The sequence below is a fragment of the Triturus cristatus genome, chromosome 3_1, assembly GCF_964204655.1.
Source record: "Triturus cristatus chromosome 3_1, aTriCri1.1, whole genome shotgun sequence".
In the NCBI taxonomy this organism is placed as follows: Eukaryota; Metazoa; Chordata; class Amphibia; order Caudata; family Salamandridae; genus Triturus; species Triturus cristatus.
This window is the reverse complement of record NC_140583.1, coordinates 682,922,117-682,942,094: the sequence shown is the minus strand read 5'-3', so window position 1 is coordinate 682,942,094 and position 19,978 is coordinate 682,922,117. Positions and strand designations below refer to the sequence as shown.

The 19,978-nt window shown below is 40.8% G+C and overlaps 1 protein-coding gene across 3 annotated transcripts in view; it reads right to left on the bottom strand.

Moving 5' to 3' along the window:
- Window positions 1–19,978, bottom strand: part of LOC146860800 (SITS-binding protein-like) — a 695,607-nt gene that overhangs the window by 153,222 nt on the left and 522,407 nt on the right. For 2 of the 3 annotated variants that reach the window (XM_085644760.1, XM_085644759.1), the window contains exon 5: window positions 15,870–16,064. The exons of the other annotated variant lie outside the window; for it this stretch is intronic. In XM_085644760.1, coding sequence (XP_085500886.1) covers window positions 15,870–16,064 — 195 coding nt within the window. The remainder of the gene's footprint in view (window positions 1–15,869; window positions 16,065–19,978) is intronic. 3 annotated transcript variants of the gene reach the window in all.

Sequence of the window (19,978 nt, the reverse complement as noted above, 5' to 3'; positions counted from 1 at the left end):
AATTACTGTGTTGAACCATCCAGCCAAGGAATAGACACAAGGATTCCCCAACTAAAATACAGTATTGTAAATAGGAAATCATTTATCTCAGACACCATACTGAAAAGGGTGTGAGGAAAGTTTCTAAAGAACGCGTTTCTGCAGTTCTGAAAGTGAGTCAGCTGACCACCCAGAGGGAAATTTGGATGTTTCTTGGAATTGTTGGATACTGTTGTCAGTGGATTCCAAACGTTTCCTTGCTATAGAAACCTTTAGTAAGGTTGGCATGCAGTGATATCCAAGATCTGGTACCATTTAGATGATGAACACATTAATGCAGTTAAGAAACTGATAGAGAGCTTGTGTCATGCGCCCACATTTGGGATGACAGATTGCAATTTGATGTGCACTTTAGTTTCTTACCCCAAAACAGGGTTTAATGCGCCCAATGTTATATCTGTTTGCTGTACTGGATTCAGTAACTGTAAGCCTTCACTGCTGTTTGAAATTGGTTGCAGCTGTTTGCCTACCCATTGAACAAAGTAAAGTGATTGCGATGGGTCGGGCCTTAATTGTCTATGTCCCCCATTGAGATGAGCTCCTTTTGACAAGGACAAGGACCCAACACACTTGATGTGAGCAGATCATGTTTGCTGCAGAAAACATTTCCATTTGGAAATGCAATGTCTTGAACCCAGCAACACAGCCTCCTATGTCAGTCAAATGTTGTGAAAACAGACAGAATATTGAAGAAATATATGAAAATTAGGCCATACTTGTATAGAAGCGATTGAGTTCTTCACCAAACCAAGGCTGATCGGACATTGTTTGTAGATGGATCTTATTTGAGAGCGCAGTTTAGCTCGTTGAAAGCTAACTATGCTGTATGTTCAATTTCTATGCTGGAAACATCTCCTTTGCCAGCTGTAACTTCAGTGCAAGTGGCAGAACTGGCTGCCTTAACAAAAGCTTGCTGCCTATCAGTGAAGGTCAGTGGGTGCTATGTTTGCGCATACCTTTCTATATCTGCTGGAAAGGATCTATTTATGTGCAGCTACCAAATTCATACTCTTTATCGTGTAGTATTTATGTTTCAATCTTTGACCAGGATGAATTTCTCTCTCCTTATTTGACTGACTTTGTGCCTTTAGAAAATCTGAATATTACGGAAGATAATAGAGAAATTAAATATGGTAAGTTTTTTAGAGTGATTGCACAAAATATATATGATACTAACCGGGTTAAGAGTTATATGTGTCTTTTGATTAGTGAGGAGCACGATTTCATTTGAGAATATCATGAAAGAGGAGTAAACATGGAGAGAAACTGGGATAAACCTCAAAATTGCATTGGAGGAAATACTGGAAGAAGTTGAATTTAGATTGTCAGGTTTGCATCCAAGTAGAGAATGGAGCAAGAGAGGAGGGGTGATTTGTGTATGGTTAGGCATAGCTTCTCAAGAGAAGTAGAATAGAATTTGTAAGGGAGAGTGTGTGTGATAGAATTTATGAATGCTTAGTGAAGAGCCTATTTTGAGGGGAATTATGTTTGGGTTGGCTCATGCTATCTAGCTTTATGCTTTCCTAGAGATTATCATTTGGATGAACTGAATGATGAACATAGCTTGAAAAGAGTGAGATGAAGTTTTGGACAGGTAGTTCTAGTTATATTAGGTGCTATTATTCCTTCTATGGGAGTGGCGATGAACGATGTGAAAATTAGGCGTTCGTCTACAGTGGCAGATAGACTTGCTGTAGATACAGTAGGACCTTCCGAGGCCAGAGGGTATAAAGCATTACCCAACTTGTAGAAGGGGAGGGTTCCTCAGGATGGGATGGGAGGGTGGTAAGGGAATTGACTCACTTTTTAATTTACTTGAACACAGGTATGGGAGAAACGTAGGGAAAAAATCCACAGTTGTTTTTAGAGTCCTCATGTTTATAAGAAGATCAAAGACCTGTAGGAGTAGGGAACTGTTTATATATGGTAATGATAGTAGACTGTATAAAGGCCCAGGATTTGAGGGTATTGACATGGAATGTGAATGGGCTAAGAGTCAAAAGTAGGAGAATGAAGATACTGGAACTACTTAAAGTGTCAGATAATGATGTCATAATATTGCAGGAGGCACACTTACGTCAAGAGGAATGGGATGGAATCCTGAAGGGGAATAAATGGATTACGCAAATTGCATGTACCAATCAAACATGCAATAGAAAAGGTGTAGCAATTATCTTTAAATTCTCTGCGCAAGCTAGATTGGAAAACAATATTGCTGACCCGGGGGTAGGTGGTTGAAACGCAATGCTAAAATACATAGTGTGGAGTACACCTTTGTAGGATATTACAGCCCCAATATGGATAATCCATCCCCGCTTGAGGAGGTATATAATCAACTTCTGGGAACAAGATATCTAATAATAATGGGCAGGGATTTTAACCCTCTATTGGACCGAGCCTTGGATAAATCCACTGTTAAATCTATCATGCACTCCCCAAAAATGAGAGAACGTTTACGTCAATTAATTAAGAATCTAGGGTTAGTAGACGCCTGGAGATTAAAGGAGGGATAGATAAGAGAATATACGTTTCAGAATAAAAAATGTTCACATGACTCTAGAATTGACCCTTTTTTGACAGATTGTAAACTAAAAAAAAAGATTTGCAGAATAACACACCAGCCAATACACTTATCTGACCATGCATCAATAAAGCTAGAGATCTCAATAGGTATTTCCCCAGCCCAGGCCAGTGGACCCTGGACAGAACTCTCCTGGGAGAAATCGATGTTATAGACTCTTTGAGGGCTAGCTCGATCGATTTGTTCAATCTAAATGAATACTCAGCACCAGGACACATTGTGTGGCAGGTTAATAAGTTTGGCAGCATTTAAAAGAAAGTTGGCTAGGGATAAACTCTTAAATCTCGAAATAAGCATCAAGGAAATTCAGGAGGAGTTAGCTGATTCTACGCAACCTGTCAATGCCTTAGAGCTCCAAAACAAGCTGAGGGAGGCTAAGGATTCTTTAGGAGATTATGTGGAAGGGATAGTGCAGAGGAGGTGGAAGGCCAGCAAGTTGGCTCATTATAAATACGGAGAGGGGGTTGGGAAGTTGCTAGCTTAGAACTTAGGTGAGGCAGGATAACATTAGAAATGAAATTTAAGAGGTAGTAAATAATGAGACCAAAGAGCGATGTATAAAGGATCGAACTACTGGTGAGGCTTTCTCAGGATTTTTTCAAGAAGTATATACAGAGGACACAGCAGCAACACAGAGTGAGATTAAGGAATGGTTACTACAAGACAATCTCCCCAGCTTGAGTGTAGATCAAAATACTTTCTTAAACCAGGAAATTATGAAGGAAGAGATAGATCATAAATAATTTCCAGAACGGAAAGGCCCCTGGCTCGGATGGTTTGCCAAATGAGATATATAATGCATTAAGGGTGGAACTCTCTCCTCACTCATCAAATTTAGTAAACTGGATTTATATGGAACATCTCACCCGGCCGCCTTCATGGAATGAGGCAATAAAAACATTTATAACTAAACCTGATAAGCACCTGATTAAATGTGAAGCATATAGACCAATATCCTTGTTAAAATCGGACTATAAGATGTTCACACAAATGCTTGCTAAAAGGTTAGATAAGGTCCTAGGAGACATAATACATGAAAACCAGACAGGTTTTATGAGGGGAAGACAGCTTGCAGAACTTACCCATGACCTGGTATGTGCAATTGATGTGGCCTTGGTCTCAGGAACTCCTTTGACCATAATAATGGTTGATGCAGCTAAGGAGTATAATAGAGTCAGTTGGTCATATTTATATCAGGGCAATTAAAAGTATCTATTAAGCCCCAACAGCAAGGATATTGGTCAATGGCTCACTAACGCCATCCTTTGAAATAAGTGAAAGTACGAGACAGGGATGCCCGTTATCTCCGCTACTCTTTAATATATATATAGAACCCCTGGCCAGAAGATTAAGAGCAGAACAGAGAATTCTTTATTTTCACTACCTGGAATGGATAAAGAAAGAAGCCTTATACACTGACGACTTACTAATCTATACCAGAGACGCTCACACTTCACTGCCAGTAATAATGGAGTTAGCATCCGACTTTGGGAACATTTCAGACTATCTTGTGAATGAAGACAACACTGAACTAATTTCCTGGAACAATCCATTAGGTACCCCCTTAGGAAAAACAAAAATCAGATATTTGGGAATTCAGGTGGTTAAAAATTTGGATGAGATGGCATATATTAATTTCAACAGGCTTGTGAAAGAAACTAAAAATCTTTTCTTCCGCTGGGCTGCTCTCCCTATCTCCACTTTGGGAAGAACTAACCTTGTAAAAATGGTGATTTTACCAAAATTCACTTTTCTCTTTAATTCCCTCCCCCCTGCATTTTAAGCCAGAATGGTTCAGAAAGTTACAGGGTGAATTAAGTAGCTTTATTTGGAGTTGTAGGAGTGTAAGAATCACTTGGAAAAAGCTCAGGAAGAAAAAAGTCGATCGTGGCATCGCATTGCCAGACTTTCAACTTTACTATTGGGCCTTCGCATTAAAAAATATAAGGAAACTATTAATGGACTCTAATGACACCCCAGCATACTAAAGGGCCTTAACTAAAAACTTAGCAGAAGAAGGAAACTTTTTTTTATATAAATTCGGTCACCGCAAGCATTTAAAAAAAAGTCAATTTTAAAATACATATTGCGTCATGTAAAATATGGACGCAAGTTAAAAGAGTACTGGGAATCTCACAATACAGTGCTTAAGCCCCAATATGGAACTCCACAGGGACACCTCCGTGCCTTCAAAGACAACTTAACATTACCTTTGCTGGTGGCAGGTATTGAAAAGTGGGACCAGCTAGCTGAGAAAGGTGCTTTAGTATCATGGGAAAAATTCGGATTCTAGAATATCCAGATTCAAATTATCAATTAGCAGGCTGGTCTCAAACTCAGTCGAACTGGGGGCTGGAGGTGATCTGGAAACTGGACATGCCTGGCTGTGATGTAACATATCTGTGGCAAGTATATGCATCTATGCTTTGGTCTTCAGTAAAGTCAGCTCCACTTAGGAGAGATCACTTGTTTACACTATACAGGGGATATTGGTCACCAAAGAAGCTAGCAAAGATGGGGGATGGCAAGAAGAGGCAGTGTCCGAAATGTGCTATGGAGAATGCGGATGATGTTCATCTCTTCTGGCGGTGTCTGGCTATCCAGTCATTCAAGCAAGAAGTGGGGGAAGTACTAACTAAAATTATGGGAATAAACATTCCGGTAAGCCTTACTTTAGTTATTTTTGGAACACTGCATGGGGAAAGGGTACGTCTGGGGAGGCTTAGAGCCCAGTTAATTTTTATCTTGTTGGTTATTGCATAGATAAAAATCTTTTTAAAATGGATTTCAGAAACACAACGACGTGTGAGGGGTGGAAGGCATCAGTCAGTCGTATAGCTAGACTTGACTGTCAATCTGGCTCAACTAAAAGAGGAAGAATGTGGTCACCCTTTTTTCACTATACAATTTGATTTGATTGAAAAATTGTGTAGTATGGGGGAAAGAGTAAAGTTAGGTGAGGACATAGGAGAAAGTCCAAGGATTAAGACAACTTTTCTATCGGTTGCTGAAGTTAGTAGTGGTTGCCACAATTTCCTCTCCAAGTACTGGTTTGAAAAGGAAAAGGTTGGTAAAAGAATCTAAAGCCAGGTGGGGTTGTTGTATTACCCCTTCTGTTTAAACACCCCTTGGATATGACTCTTACCTTTTCCCCAAGGTTGCATATCATATTGATGTTGCACAATTGTTCTTTTCCTTTTGCTAAATTTGTTAGAGTGAATTAGTAGATATAAGAATAAAGCAAAAGGAGGGTGATTAATAAAGTTTATTACTGGGTTTTAAGTGATTATTTAAAAACAAAAAGAAGGGGGAGGTTGACAAAGTGTTTTTCTGTGTAATTTAGGGTAAAAAATAATTTGTGTGCACTAATGATTTTTATCATGAATATAGTTGTAACTGATAAATTAATTATGTTGTACTATTTAATTATAATGTTTAGAAGTGGGATTAGCAACATATTTTAACTATGCTACATTTTTGAAGGCACATAAGTTTATTAATATGGATGTAGTTTCTAGTGTTTTCTTCATCTCGCTCCTATTCATTCCCCCCTCCCAATCAATATCCCCCTGCAAGTACTCTCTCCCCACAATTTCCCCAGAACACAGTGCACTGTGACACAATTGGTTATTTTTCTCAGAAAGCATGTATTGTGACTGAAACTTTCAATTAAGTTCCCAAAGTATCATTTTGAAAGACACGTTTGCAGTTCTGATACAGGCTAGCTAGCACACTAGTGTACAAGTCTTTATTTGAGAATGTTTCATATTTGAGTTTATGTTATATCCTACTTAATTGTTTAACATTGTAGTCCAGCACTGCTGCCACTAGCTGCTCAGCCAGAGCGTGAGATGGTCATAGAATGTTGGTGTGCCTGTGATGCATGGAATGCCTGGGTGTCTGAGTGGATGAGTGTTGGCAGTTGAAGATGGGCTGAGCAGCTAGGGAGGCTGCTCCTGGTGGGGCTGGTACCACACTAGGCTGGCTGGAGTAGAGACAGATGTAACCTGAACTGGAGACTGAATAAAGATGGCTTAAGAATACCTCCTGGCTCCAGGTGTCTTCCTACAGAGATCACAACATTTATTTTGGCGACGAGCGGACTTGAACCCTAGAGACTCTTGGTGGACCACTGAAACAAAGGAACTACAAAGGAAACAAGGAGAAACCAAGAGATCCTACAAGCTACTACATATATAAAGAAAGAATTCCCAGGAAAGCCAGCGCCAGCCCCACCAGTGTCCTCACCAACGGACAGCCCCAAAGAGCAGTGTCCTCATCAAAGGACACTACAGCCTGGGAATACTACAGCCACATAAAGGATTACAGTGAGTTGGTGGAGTAGTTGCACTACAGCCACATCTGATGTTCCAGCCACGTTGTTACCTTCAAAAAGGTTTGGAGAGTTGGATGAGTAGCTTCTCTACAGCCAGTTGTTGGTGTTCCAGCCACAGCGCTCTACAGAGTCTACAGTGTTTTTAAGATAAAGGCACAATTTGTGATTCCTCGTCAATAAGAGGTCAGAAAAACAGCGTTAGTGCACAGATGGAGAATTTTTGGTGCTTTGGGACATTTGCAGCATGTTGGAATCTGAAGCAATGTGAGTACCTACTAGCGCTACACTGCTGTGGTGTGGTATCACAAGAATTGGGCATAGATAATTCATGGAATGCTCCATTAAGGACTTATGACCATTGTGAGAGTCATGGATTTTCAATGAAAGTGACTACATTTTTTTTTTGTTAAATGTACTACTGTGCAGCAGATTGTTTGGAGAGACAAGGGACCGACCTGCTTCAAGTCTGTCAGCCTCTCGATGTCTGCTATAGAGGCAAGGTGCCAGCTCTATGTCTTCGGGCACTCTGTGGCATCTACACATTAGCTCCTGTCTACATTGGAATAGATATCCCCACACGGGCACTTGTTTTCGCTAGCACAGGGGCAGCTGTGTACATTTTTTTGAGAACGAAGCTCTTATTGTTTACGAGTTTGTTTGGATGCCAATTGTGAGGTGACGTTCCCTGCCAAAATGTTTTTTTCATGCTCAAGTAAGTCAATTTTATTGGCTGACTATAAAAATTCTGTGCCGTATTTCTGGCAAGTTATGTCATCTGACTGGGTTAGTCTGTATCAACAAATTTGTGGGGGGAGGGGTTTTCCACACACAAGAACGTACTCCATTAATTTTGACTACAGTGTGGTTTATAACCTATGACTTATGGTACTGCTTACCTATCTAAATGTTCACAGTGTTGATTTATGTCATTATCTTCGCAACTTGGCCTAGTGTGCTGTGTTTAATCCTATAGAGTTCTTATCTCTTAGAGGTTAGTTTTTGTAATTTTCTTCAACAGTATAGTTGATGTCGTGATGCCACAGGATTACAGTTTGAGGAAGGGTCTTCCATTAGTCCTGTGGGTGGTCATCACACTGTTTCCCTACACGAGGGAAGGTTGTGGGTAACATCCCTTTGCTCAGTTTTGTTTTGTTACTCCTACATGGGGTGTGTAACCTCCACAAGGGGGTCAGGAGCTCTTATCAGTTTCGTTTGGTTACTCCTACATGGGGGTACGTAATCTCCACAAGGAGGTTGGGACATTGGTTCAGTTCCCTTACATGCATGGTACCTAGGTTAACCCTCACACAGGCTAGAGTTATGGCTTAGTCCATAGTTAGTTGCGCGCAGTATTGATGTACATCTTTTCATGGTTAACCCTCACACAGGGTTGGGTTTTGGCTTAGTCCATAAATAGTTGCGCGCAGTATTAATGTACATCCCTTCACGGGAGTTTCTATGGGTGACGACCCATATACATGTTTGGTTCCCTTTCTTTTGGGATTGTTGTAGTAGAGTATGCTATCTTTAGTGCTACTCTAGGTTAGTACTTTGGGCATTGGTTGAGTGGGGTCTTTTACCCTTTGAGTTGTAGTGCATTATGTCACAGTGTTTAATGCAAAATGCTTCAAATGTATTTCGGGTAATGTTATTCTTGCTTCATAATGTTTTTATCTTTAATGAAGGGATGGGAGATATTGTTTTTCAAATGTATTTATCTTATCCGTTCTTTGTATAATGGTTCTTTCTCCTGCGATGTTTTATTTTATGTTTGCATCCGTGGGACTTGTACCACTATTCATTTTTCTTGTGGATAGTTCTTCTTTGATGTTTATCACTTGCATGTTTGTCTTTGTTGAAGAAAAAGGGATAATGTTATATCCTACTTAATTGTTTAACATTGTAGTCCAGCACTGCTGCCACTAGCTGCTCAGCCAGAGCGTGAGATGGTCATAGAATGTTGGTGTGCCTGTGATGCATGGAATGCCTGGGTGTCTGAGTGGATGAGTGTTGGCAGTTGAAGATGGGCTGAGCAGCTAGGGAGGCTGCTCCTGGTGGGGCTGGTACCACACTAGGCTGGCTGGAGTAGAGACAGATGTAACCTGAACTGGAGACTGAATAAAGATGGCTTAAGAATACCTCCTGGCTCCAGGTGTCTTCCTACAGAGATCACAACAGTTTATATCTCTGGACTGCTGTTAATGTGGAGACTAAAAGAAGATTTTTTTCTACCTTAGAAATAGGTTAGGGTTATAAGACTTTTAAGGATGATCGTATTTCTGATTTTTCCAACATGTGTTATCACTAATTATGCCATGCTGAATGTGCAATTTTGTTAATTGTTTATAAGTAAAATTTGTATAAAAACCTCAGGTTTTAGGGTTTTCATTTTCATCCAAGAACTTTGTCTGATTATTTTAGAGACTTTTTCCCTTTATATACTGATAGTGTTCCTTGTGAATCAGACATTTAGTTTTTAGAGTTTATTAAGACTTAGAATAGGTTCTGATTTCTTACTATGCGCTTCATGGATTTACTGGACTTCTCTGTATTGCCTATTTTGAGATTTTACAATAAAACCTTTCAACTTGTATGGATTTAAAACTCAGTTATTGAGTGGCCCCAGCCATTATTTGATTTAGTCTGCTAATTTTGTTGGGCCTGAAGTTGTGGAGGGTGGTGACTCTTATTGCTGGATTAAAGGATCTGGAGCCAAGCCACCAGAGTTAAATTTTGGGGTGATCAAAATATTGGGGTTCAGTGAATTATTGGGGCTTGAGTACCCACAGTTACACTGCCCCGTGATCTACAGAACAAATTTCTATGGTCACCAACTGATCCATCTGCAGCACTACACATCTACGCTTGTCGCTGTTTTGTTTTTCATTTATGTAATATAAGTCATTTACCTTAAATCTGAGCTGCATCGTTTTGTATGAGAGTCACAAATGGGGTTTCTGGTTGCCAGTGTTCAAGTAGGAACCACCACTCTAGTCAGGGTAAGCTAGATGCACACTAAAAGATAACCGGAGCTCACCCACTGGTAGCTTGGCGCAGAGCAGTCAGGCTTGTCTAAAGAGGCAATTGTGCAAAGTATTTGGCATTAGTGCAACACACACACACACCCACACACACTAACAGAACAAAAACACCACAAAAGACTTCACACAGGTTTTGAAAAATAGACAGTAATTTTATAAATAAATCAAAACCAAAACAACAAAAATCCAATGTATAGAAGTCAAGTTATGAATTTTTAGAGCATAAAAAGAGTTCTAGTACTTAGAAGCAACAAGCACCAAGGGGGGTTATCTAGTCTCACTGGACTGGGGAAAAGACAATAGTTCGGGCAGAGAGTGATGGAGTGCAGGCTGGCTACAGGACCCATGCAGGCCCCGGTGAACAAAGTACCTAATCCTGATCGCAATAGAGTAATGCGGGGCGCAGTCGAGCAATGTGTTGATGTCGATCCTGCAGTGGTGGCTATGTATCCATACTGTAGATGAAGTGCCGAGCCCAGGTGCATTGGTTTGTAGTGCAATGCATTGGGTTTCTCCACGCAGTAAAAGGATGCTTTGATTTCTCCACTCTGTCGCCGCGGCAATACCCGGTTCCGTGGCGTCGGGCTCTCGAGTCGATGAGTTTGTTCCAAGAGCGATGTGCCAATTCTACTCCTGCAACTGAGTCAATGTGATGGTTCTGCTACATGTATACTGGAGTTGTGTTGATTTCTGTGATGCAAGTATCTGGGTCCACTTCCAGTGAACCAGCCACAGCAGCAGGGGTACAGACTTTAGGCCTGATTATGATATTGACTAATGGTATACTCTGTCACAAACGTGGCGGATATCCTGTCCGCCATATTACAAGTTCCATAGGATATAATGGCATTGTAATTTAGTAGACTGGATATCAGTCAAGTTTGTGCCGGAGTAACCCTGTTTGCCAAGATCAAGCTACAGAAGGCATGTCAGCAAGCCCTTCAAGATCACTTTGGTGCAAAAGCAGAGTTCAGGTCTCGTCAGCAGAACCAGAGAGCAGCAGGTAGCAGGACAGCACAACAGAAAAGCTTGCTTTCCAGGTCAGCAGCCCAGCAGAGTGTCAGTCCTTGATGCAGTACAGTGGTTCTTCTGAAAGAATCCAGTTGTAGGTCCAGAAGTGTCTCAATTGGTGGGGTCCATGGCCCAGTTGTTTGTTGGGTTTTAAATGCCAAGTTGAAGTGGCAGCAAAACTGCACACACAGGCTCTGCAGTGGCAGGCCCGAGTCATGTTTAAAGGGCTACTTGTGTATGTGGCAAACTCAGTGCTGCGGGCCTACTAGTAGCATTTAATTTACAAGTGGTGGGTATGTGGTATATCACTTTACAAGGGTCTTACAAGTAAATGAAATATGCCAATTGGGTATACACCAATGTAACCATGTTTAGGGGGGAAGCACATGTATGTTAGCACTGGTCAGCAGTGGTAAAGTGCTCATAGTCCTAAAGTCAACAAAAAGAATTCAGCAAAAATAGAAGGAGGAAGGCAAAATATTTGATATGACCCTTCAGCATTTGTATAGCGCTACACTGTCACCCCTAGGGGTATCTAGGGACTGTGGGTGCAGAAGTGCCAGCAAAAAGCCAGGTCTTGAGTTACTTTCTGAAGTTCGCCAGGGAGGGTGATGTTCGATGATGGAGGTGCAAGTTGTTCCAGGTCTTGGAGGCGATGTAGGAGAAGGATCAGCCTCTGCTGCGGCGGTGGCAGCTGTGTACACACAGGCCAGTGAGGAGGAGCGCAGGTGTCATGTGGCTAGATGGAGTCTTCTGAGGAGCTGGGTGGAGGCGCCAGCGTAGAGAGCATTGCCATAGTCGAGGCAGCTGGTGGTGAGGGCCTTGGTGACGATCTTTCCGGCGTTGACTGGGATCTATCTAAAGATGCTGCAGAGCGTGCAAAGGGTGTGGAAGCAGGAGGCGACTGTACTGACTTGTCGTTTCATGGTCAGTTCACTGTTGAGGATGATGTCAAGGTTGCAGGCATGTTCTGTTGGTGTGAGCAGTGGTACGAGTTCTGCTGGTCCCATATTAGTGGATGTTCTTCCTGAAGATTAGCATTTCTGTCTTCTTGGAGGTGAGTTTATGGCAGTTGTCTCTCATCCAGTTGGCTATGTTTGTCATGGTGTCGCAGAAGTCAGTTCTGGTGGTGGAGGGTCTCTGGTGAGCAAGAAGTTGATTTGAGTGTTGACTGCATAGGAAATTATGTTGAGGCCATAGGATCTGACAAAGTCTGTGAGGGGGGTCATGTAAGTGTTGAACAAGGTGGTGCTGAGGGATGATCCTTGGAGTATGCGGCATATCATATGCTTGGGTTCAGAGGTGAAAGGAGGCAGCCGGATGCTCTGTGTGCATCCTATCTGGAAGGAGGTGATCCACTTGAGGGCATTTTGCTGTATGCCGATGTTGTACAGTCGTTTGATGAGGGTGGTGGTGGGATGTGGTGTCGAATGCAGCAGAGAGGCCGAGAAGGATTAGGGCCACAGTCTCTCTGTGGTCGAGGAGGGTTCTGATGTCATCTATGGTAGATATTAGTGAAGGTCATTTATACAAGGAATGTCATTATAAAGAATAATTTTCTCAGATCTGATCCAATTTTCATCAGACCAAATTCATAACTGTCTCACACAGATATTTGATCACCTATTTCTCCTAACACATCCTTAAAGCAAATATATTAGAAAGTTTTACAATTGCGATGTATTTTCTATAATACCCAATGAGATGTCATAGGCCCTTATTACGAGTTAGCCAGAATATACTGTGGGGATACTGAGGTGAGTACTAGAATCTACAATTCCCCACACCGAATTCCGGCTATTCCAAGTTTTGTCCCAGGAATAGGGAATTACAGCATGGACACTGGAATGCCAAGTCCATTTTGAATGCATATTTCCATGATTTCAGGAACACGTTTTCTGATATGTTTAGACTGCCCAGAGGAGTTGGAAAATATTATCAGTCATTGTCTGCTCCCCTGGAATTTATTCTTGGCACGAAGTGGGGGATGGAAATGAAGAGTGCACACAGCCCTGGGCTATAACAATGGCCAAGGTTGTCCAATTTTTGAATTGGTAGACAGAATGAGGAGTGGGTTTGGTGCCTGACAGGGCAGAAAGATTTATGCTCTTACTGTGTTGTGTACTGGGAGGTGAAAGGGCAGAGGAGTGTGAGTCAGCTAGGGCCCAGGTTGATACATAGAGTGTGGAGCTAGGTTGTTTCTGTTATGGGAGTGGAACGTTGGTTGGTGGGGATCTTGTCTGTCCTGAATCACAGTATGTGTCCTGGGTTGTGTTATGGCCGAATGGGTCCTTGCACCAAGCACTGCTAATGCGGGATGGAGAAGTGGGTGAAATAGGGGGTTGTGTCCCTGCCCGAGAGAGAAATGTATGCTCCTGTCACACTGCATGGTTGGCTTTGAGAAAGGCTGTGCTCCTGCCTGCAGCACCTTCTCTACCCACTACAGTGGTTTCACAGGGAACACATCTGCAGAATTTGAAACTAGGTCTGGTGTCTCAAGGTCTGGAGTTTGCAGGCCTGAGAGTACCAGGGTTGGAATTTGCAGGTGCACTAATTCTGGACCCAAAGATTCTACGCTATTCCAAATTGTAAGTGGTGGAATTCCACCTGACATTACCACTCTTTGTGAAATACTGCCACTCAAAATGATGTCCGTACAATCATGAATAACAATTTTTCTCATAGGGAAACGCCCAACCTGTGAACACAGCTCTATCAGCTTAAACATATCTATTTCAGCATCATCAGACCATAATTTCTATGTAGTACATTGACAGGAACCATCTCTTCACTGTCATGCACCTGCTGCTTACAAGTAAATCCTGCCATTTTTCATTTGCTCCAAGTGAGTATCCCACCTTATTTTAAAAGAAAATATTTAGACAATTCATAATGAGGAGACTAGGCATCCCTCCAAATTGACACCAGTTGTATTACTGCTTGATCCATGGAAAGGTAGTTATTTGTAATTAGTTATATTTTATGTCGGACCGAACAACACGTCTTGTCATCTTGTCATAAAGTTTGACGCTATCTGAAAAATAATCGCCTACTATATGCTCTGATCAAAATTTGGGAGAAAACTGGAGCTGGATAGTTCTACATTCTAAACGAGACGTATAATGTGAACAACAGAGGGACTAGTACACAGCTACGCTTCTTACTTTTTAGCGGCGTTTGTTATACTGTTTATGATTATCCATTTATCTTATAGTTCTGTGACCCTGAGAGGGACGGGTATGCCCAGACGTGGGTCCTGTGCTCTCCATGCCACTGGAATCAAGCTATCCTGGCTGAAGAGGGGTGAAACCCCAAAACCGGTCCGAGGATGCTTGTTTTCAGTCTAAGGAGGACCGGCTTGGCAGTTCGGGCTGGACTGTTCCCATGAGACACAGGGTCAAGACTGATTTGCATAAGGCTGGGTTCAAACTGGAATGGCATGGTGAGCAAAAAAACGATGGATTTAGGCCGGGATCGCTGTACTGGGGTGAATGTATGACATTGTTCTGCATTCTGTCCATCAACTCTTGTTTTTGCATTTGTCACCCCGAGTGGGACGGCTATGCCCAAACGTGGGTCCCATGCTCTCCATGCCATTGGACTCAAGCTATCCTGGCTGAAGAGGGGTGAAACCCCAAAACCGCTCCGAGGATGCTTGTTTTCAGTCTAGGGAGGATCTGGCTTGGCAGTTCGGGCTGGACTGTTCCCATGAGACACAGGGTCAAGACTGATTTGCATAAGGCTGGGTTCAAACTGGAATGGCATGGTGAGCAAAAAAACGATGGATTTAGGCCCGGATCTCTGTACTGGGGTGAATGTATGACATTGTTCTGCATTCTGTCCATCAACTGTTGTTTTTGCATTTGTCACCCCGAGTGGGACGGGTATGCCCAAACGTGGGTCCCATGCTCTCCATGCCATTGGAATCAAGCTATCCTGGCTGAAGAGGGATAAAACCCCAAAACCGGTCCGAGGATGCTTGTTTCCAGTCTAGGGAGGACCTGGCTTGGCAGTTCAGGCTGGACTGTTCCCATGAGGCACAGGGTCAAGACTGATTTGTATATGGCTGGGTACAAACTGGAATGGCATGGTGAGCAAAAAAACGATGGATTTAGGCCCAGATCTCTGTACTGGGGTGAATGTATGACATTGTTCTGCCTTCTGTCCATCAACTGTTGTTTTTGTACAAGTAAATCCTGCCATTTTCCATTTGCTCCAAGTGAGTATCCCACCTTAATTTCTTTAAAAATATTTAGACCATTCATAATGAGTAGACTAGACATCCCTCCAAATTGACACCAGTTGTATTACTGCTTGATCCATGGAAAGGTAGGTATTTGTAATTAGTTACATTTTATGTCGTACCGAACAACACTAGTCTTGTCATAAAGTTTGACGTTATCTGAAAAATAATCGCCTACTATATGCTCTGACCAAAATTTGGGGGAAAACTGGAGCTGGGTAGTTCTACATTCTGAACAGAGACGTATAATGTGAACAACAGAGGGACTAGTACACAGCTACGCTTCTTTCTTTTTAGTGGCGTTTGTTATACTGTTTATGATTATCCATTGATCTTATAGTTCTGTGACTAAAATATCAATTCTCCATCTGACTCCCCATTTCAGACGTTTACTTAACTGTGTGAATTATCAATCCTGTTGAATCGTGTAGTGTTATTATCAATGTAAAATTGTAAATTAGAATTCATACATAATGGCCCTTAAGATGTTTTTTAACAGTAGAGATACGTTTGTGGAAGAGGAAAAAAAGAATAAAGGGTTTTGGTTCATTCGAACTTTTTTCAAATTGCCTTAGCGACAAAGTTATCTAGTAAAAATGCAAAAAAATATAGACATACCAGGTATCCATCTGATTCTGAATGAAGACCTAGCCAGAAGTCTTCTCTGCCTTCTTCCAGATATGTTAGAAAATGCTTTGCGTTAACGCTCATGTAAGGAGATACTGTTATGGAAAGTCTTAATTGTTGAATGACTGAAAAAGTATTCCCGGCCTGCCTTGAGTTTTTTCTTTTGCTTCTGGTGGGTGTGTGGTCCTAGGATAAAGAAAGAGCGATGATATTTAAAAGCTACTTGTAATAAGCAACACCAAAAAGTGAAATCTAAGTAAAAGACAGTTTTGATTACGATATAACATTACATCCTTAAGTCAATTCGTGTTAGAGAAATGTTTTGGTAATGTCTTCAAAGCGAAGCAGATGATTAGGGGAATCGTCAGACACAATTCTACTGAAAGTTATATTAGGATTACAAATGCATTATTTATGATGGAGAAGAAATACTTTTGTGTGAATTGGGTCCAGATATTGAGTAAGGAATTTAGATATTATACCTTTGATTTATACTTGTCATATCACTTTTCTCATTAGCACAGATGGAACTCTGCAGGGGATAGGGGCATTGTGAGAAATGCAAAGACTACATAAGCATTGCAAATGTTGGCTAGGTCGAAGAGATGATTTACATCATAATTCAATAATGTTCCTTAAATAACGTGCCCATTGGTCCCAGGAAACCGATCATAAGGAGCTATCAGAATACAGACCACGATGAAAGAGGTACATCAAAGCCATCTATGAGTTGCTAGTATTATTCTGGTACATGCGTTAATGCCTGTTTAGGCATGGGTAGGAGTGACAAGTTTGAAGGTACTTAGCGCATCTGATATTTATTGGATCCCTTAAATAACTCAATCGTCATTAAATTTTGGCATGTCAAACCTGCTGAAATTTAACAGGGCAATGGTATTTACCCTATTATGTGGATTTTGGTGCGTTAACTATCAAAATCTGCATGTTATTTCCCATAAACTCGTGTTCCAGCGTTAAACCAGCCTCAGATACTCTAATACCATATGCTCACCTGGGCCCATAAACACACTCAAACTCACTCAGGCCAGTTAATACCTTATCTAAATTAAATTCATGTGAGCCAAACTCAAAGTACAGTACAGTCTCCGTCACCCATAGAAGGAAAATTTAAATCAGCAAGACTTGATAAATGACGATACTCAGAAAGGAGAGGATAGAGAGAGCAGCACAATTTTAAATCTACAGAATTTATAATTACCTAGAATGGTGTGAAAACCCAACCCCTTAGCCAAGGAGTTAGAAAGGGTCCCCAGGAAAGATCAGGAGACAAGGCTTCAGGATTCAGGACAGGATTCAGGACAGGATAAGTTGACCTCTTCTAGATCCGACGCCTGCGTCACACCCCTCTCTGACACTATCTTCCTCCTCGGGATTCTTCCGCAAACTTCTTCTAATTATTTGGCTATATTAGGAATTCTGCAATTTGGTTCTTCTTTAGCATTCGCTCATCACTCCGACAGAATCCCGAGCTCTGCAGTATCTCCGTCTCAACGCGCTATCTAACTAACTAAACTACTTCAATCATACCTTTCTAATGTCCTGCACCACCCATTAATGTTTCAATTTCATAAATTTATTAACCCTGGTTGGACAGGCAAAGGGAATGATCATCACACCATACCAGATTTTCAATAAGGTCTTTCAGTTCATTGTTAAATGATCCTGCCCCTTAATTTTTATTCATAAATCTTTATTCCCACCCGCATTCACATCTTTATTAAACACAAAGTATAGACTTCATATAGTTTTCTTCCTTTTTCAAAGGACATCGTAATGGTTCCCAGGGTATGTTACTGTTTCGTCCTTGGATGGCGTTCAAGGATTACATTGGGGCTTCTGGCTCACTTAGACTGCGCATGTGTAGAGGTCACATGGGATATAGACTTCGGTTTCTTACAAAAGCGCGAATAAGAACTAATAGAAAAGGTCAAAAAGAAGAATATTCATTTCAAAATAGAATGATTTCACTGTATACCACTTATCTCTATTCTAATCCCATTTACTTATAAATGCTTTCCCCACATTAGCAATTAGTAAATATCTTGGTTTAATTTCAGCAAAGCAGATGCTTAGCATGTGAGATTTTAGCTGCCATTTTAGAAGCGTCTGCGCAAGTGCAGAAAATTCCCTCCAAGCGACAGCTCGTCATACTGCGTGGATGCAGTTGACGCCTGCGCATTACAGTTTCCCATGTTTAGCAGCCATTTTAGATTTCACTCGAGTTACTTGTTAATAAGACACGTAAGCAAGCTTCAGTTAATACTAGTTATGAGTTATTACGAGAGGATTGTTTTCAAGCAAGTCTCCTTTTTACGAGTCCTTGCTCGATCAATCCCCTCTCTGATGGCATTTTTGAGCCATCACAAAATTACCCATCACATACCTCATTTCCCTTTCCAGTCTTTTCGCTCCCATTCTCATTGTTTTCTTTTAGGCTTTTTATCTTTTTGTATAATTCAACTGTATTTCTTCTTACTTTCTTTTCTTTCCCTTTTCATTTATTTCATATCTTTCTTTTTCTACAGCATTTGCACTATAACAATATTGCTAAGACTATTATGGTTATTCCAACTATTGGTAGTATTATTTGGCCTATAAAACCCTTCTCTATATTAGTAAACCATGTCCCTATTGAGGAAATACTCTTAGTTAATTTGTCCCATACACTATCAACCTCCAGTGGTTTCAATTCTTCTTCAATGTTCGTAATTTCTTAATTTTTTTTATAGTGTTAATATAATTTCTATACTCTTATCCGGTATATAAGTGCAACAATGTTGCTCTTTCAACATTTTACAGACTCCTCCCTCTTTTGCTAATAATATATCAAGTGCAAGTTGGTTTTGTAAAACCATAGACCTAATTGCAACCATTTCTGTATTGATCATCAAGGAACCTCCAGCAGCATCAGTCGATAGATGATCAACTACTGTGGACAATTGACAAATTCTATGTGAATTCAGAATGACTCCTACTGAAGGTATCAATGCACTAAATATATCACCTACTATTTCTGAAAAACTAGCTCTCTTTCTACGTGTTAGTTCTTTAGTGTTTTCATTGCTTCCAGTGATTCTTTTTATGTGATAAACTTTAGGGAATACTATTCCAAAATAACAACTCCCGTACCACTGTGCAGGCAGCTTATAATAAGCTTTATTCCCATACACATAGTAAACCCCAGGAACAACTGGAACTGTTCCCTGTTTTAATGTCCAACCTCCAAGAATCCAAAAGTTATGTTCACACTCACTGGAACCAATAAATACATTGTTATAGTCAGTCTTTAATCTATGGAGGCATTTATTCCCTTTCTGTACAAAATCTAGGGACATCACAGCATGAGTCTTGCCAGCTGTATAAATTCCCTCTTTCTCAGCCCAGGGTGGAACCTGGGGTTTCTTTTCAGAAGCCTTTCTTTGGAAGTCCTGTCTCCTTTCTTCAACTAAGTTCAAAAATATATTTTCCTCTTCATGTAATGTCCACGTTAAATTATTCTCGTGTGCCTCTGCTATATCTATTGACTTCATAGTTAAAAATAAATTCACCCATAAACTGTGCATCTTGACTACTAAGCACTGGATTCATACTCTTTCGAATAGGAATCTCTGGAAATATCATGTCTAAGTTTGAATAATAATACTGTAACTTTCCTGTTCTATAAAATAAACTGGTTAGAATACTACATGAAATACCATATGTCTACGGTAAATGAAGGCATGTAATGCCCTCTGCTACTGATGTTGGTAGTTTAATACATACATAACAATCACTAATCTCCATAGTGTTTACATACTGAAATAATTACTTTGTTAATACATTTAAAGTAGTGTCGTTATCTGTCACAGTGTGATGTAAGTCTAATTCATCTAGTGCTTCTAATTCTACTCTATCTCCCTTTATGTTAGCTAACTTTTCATTAGTGTCTGTGTTATTTCTCTTATCTGTTATCATAAGGTAAGGAATTGCTATTGTTAAAAATAGCCAAACTATGACCACTAATAGAATACTACATATACATATTCTACAGCACTTCTTTACACACTTTCGTTTTGGTCTTCCAGTAACCCTATCCTCAG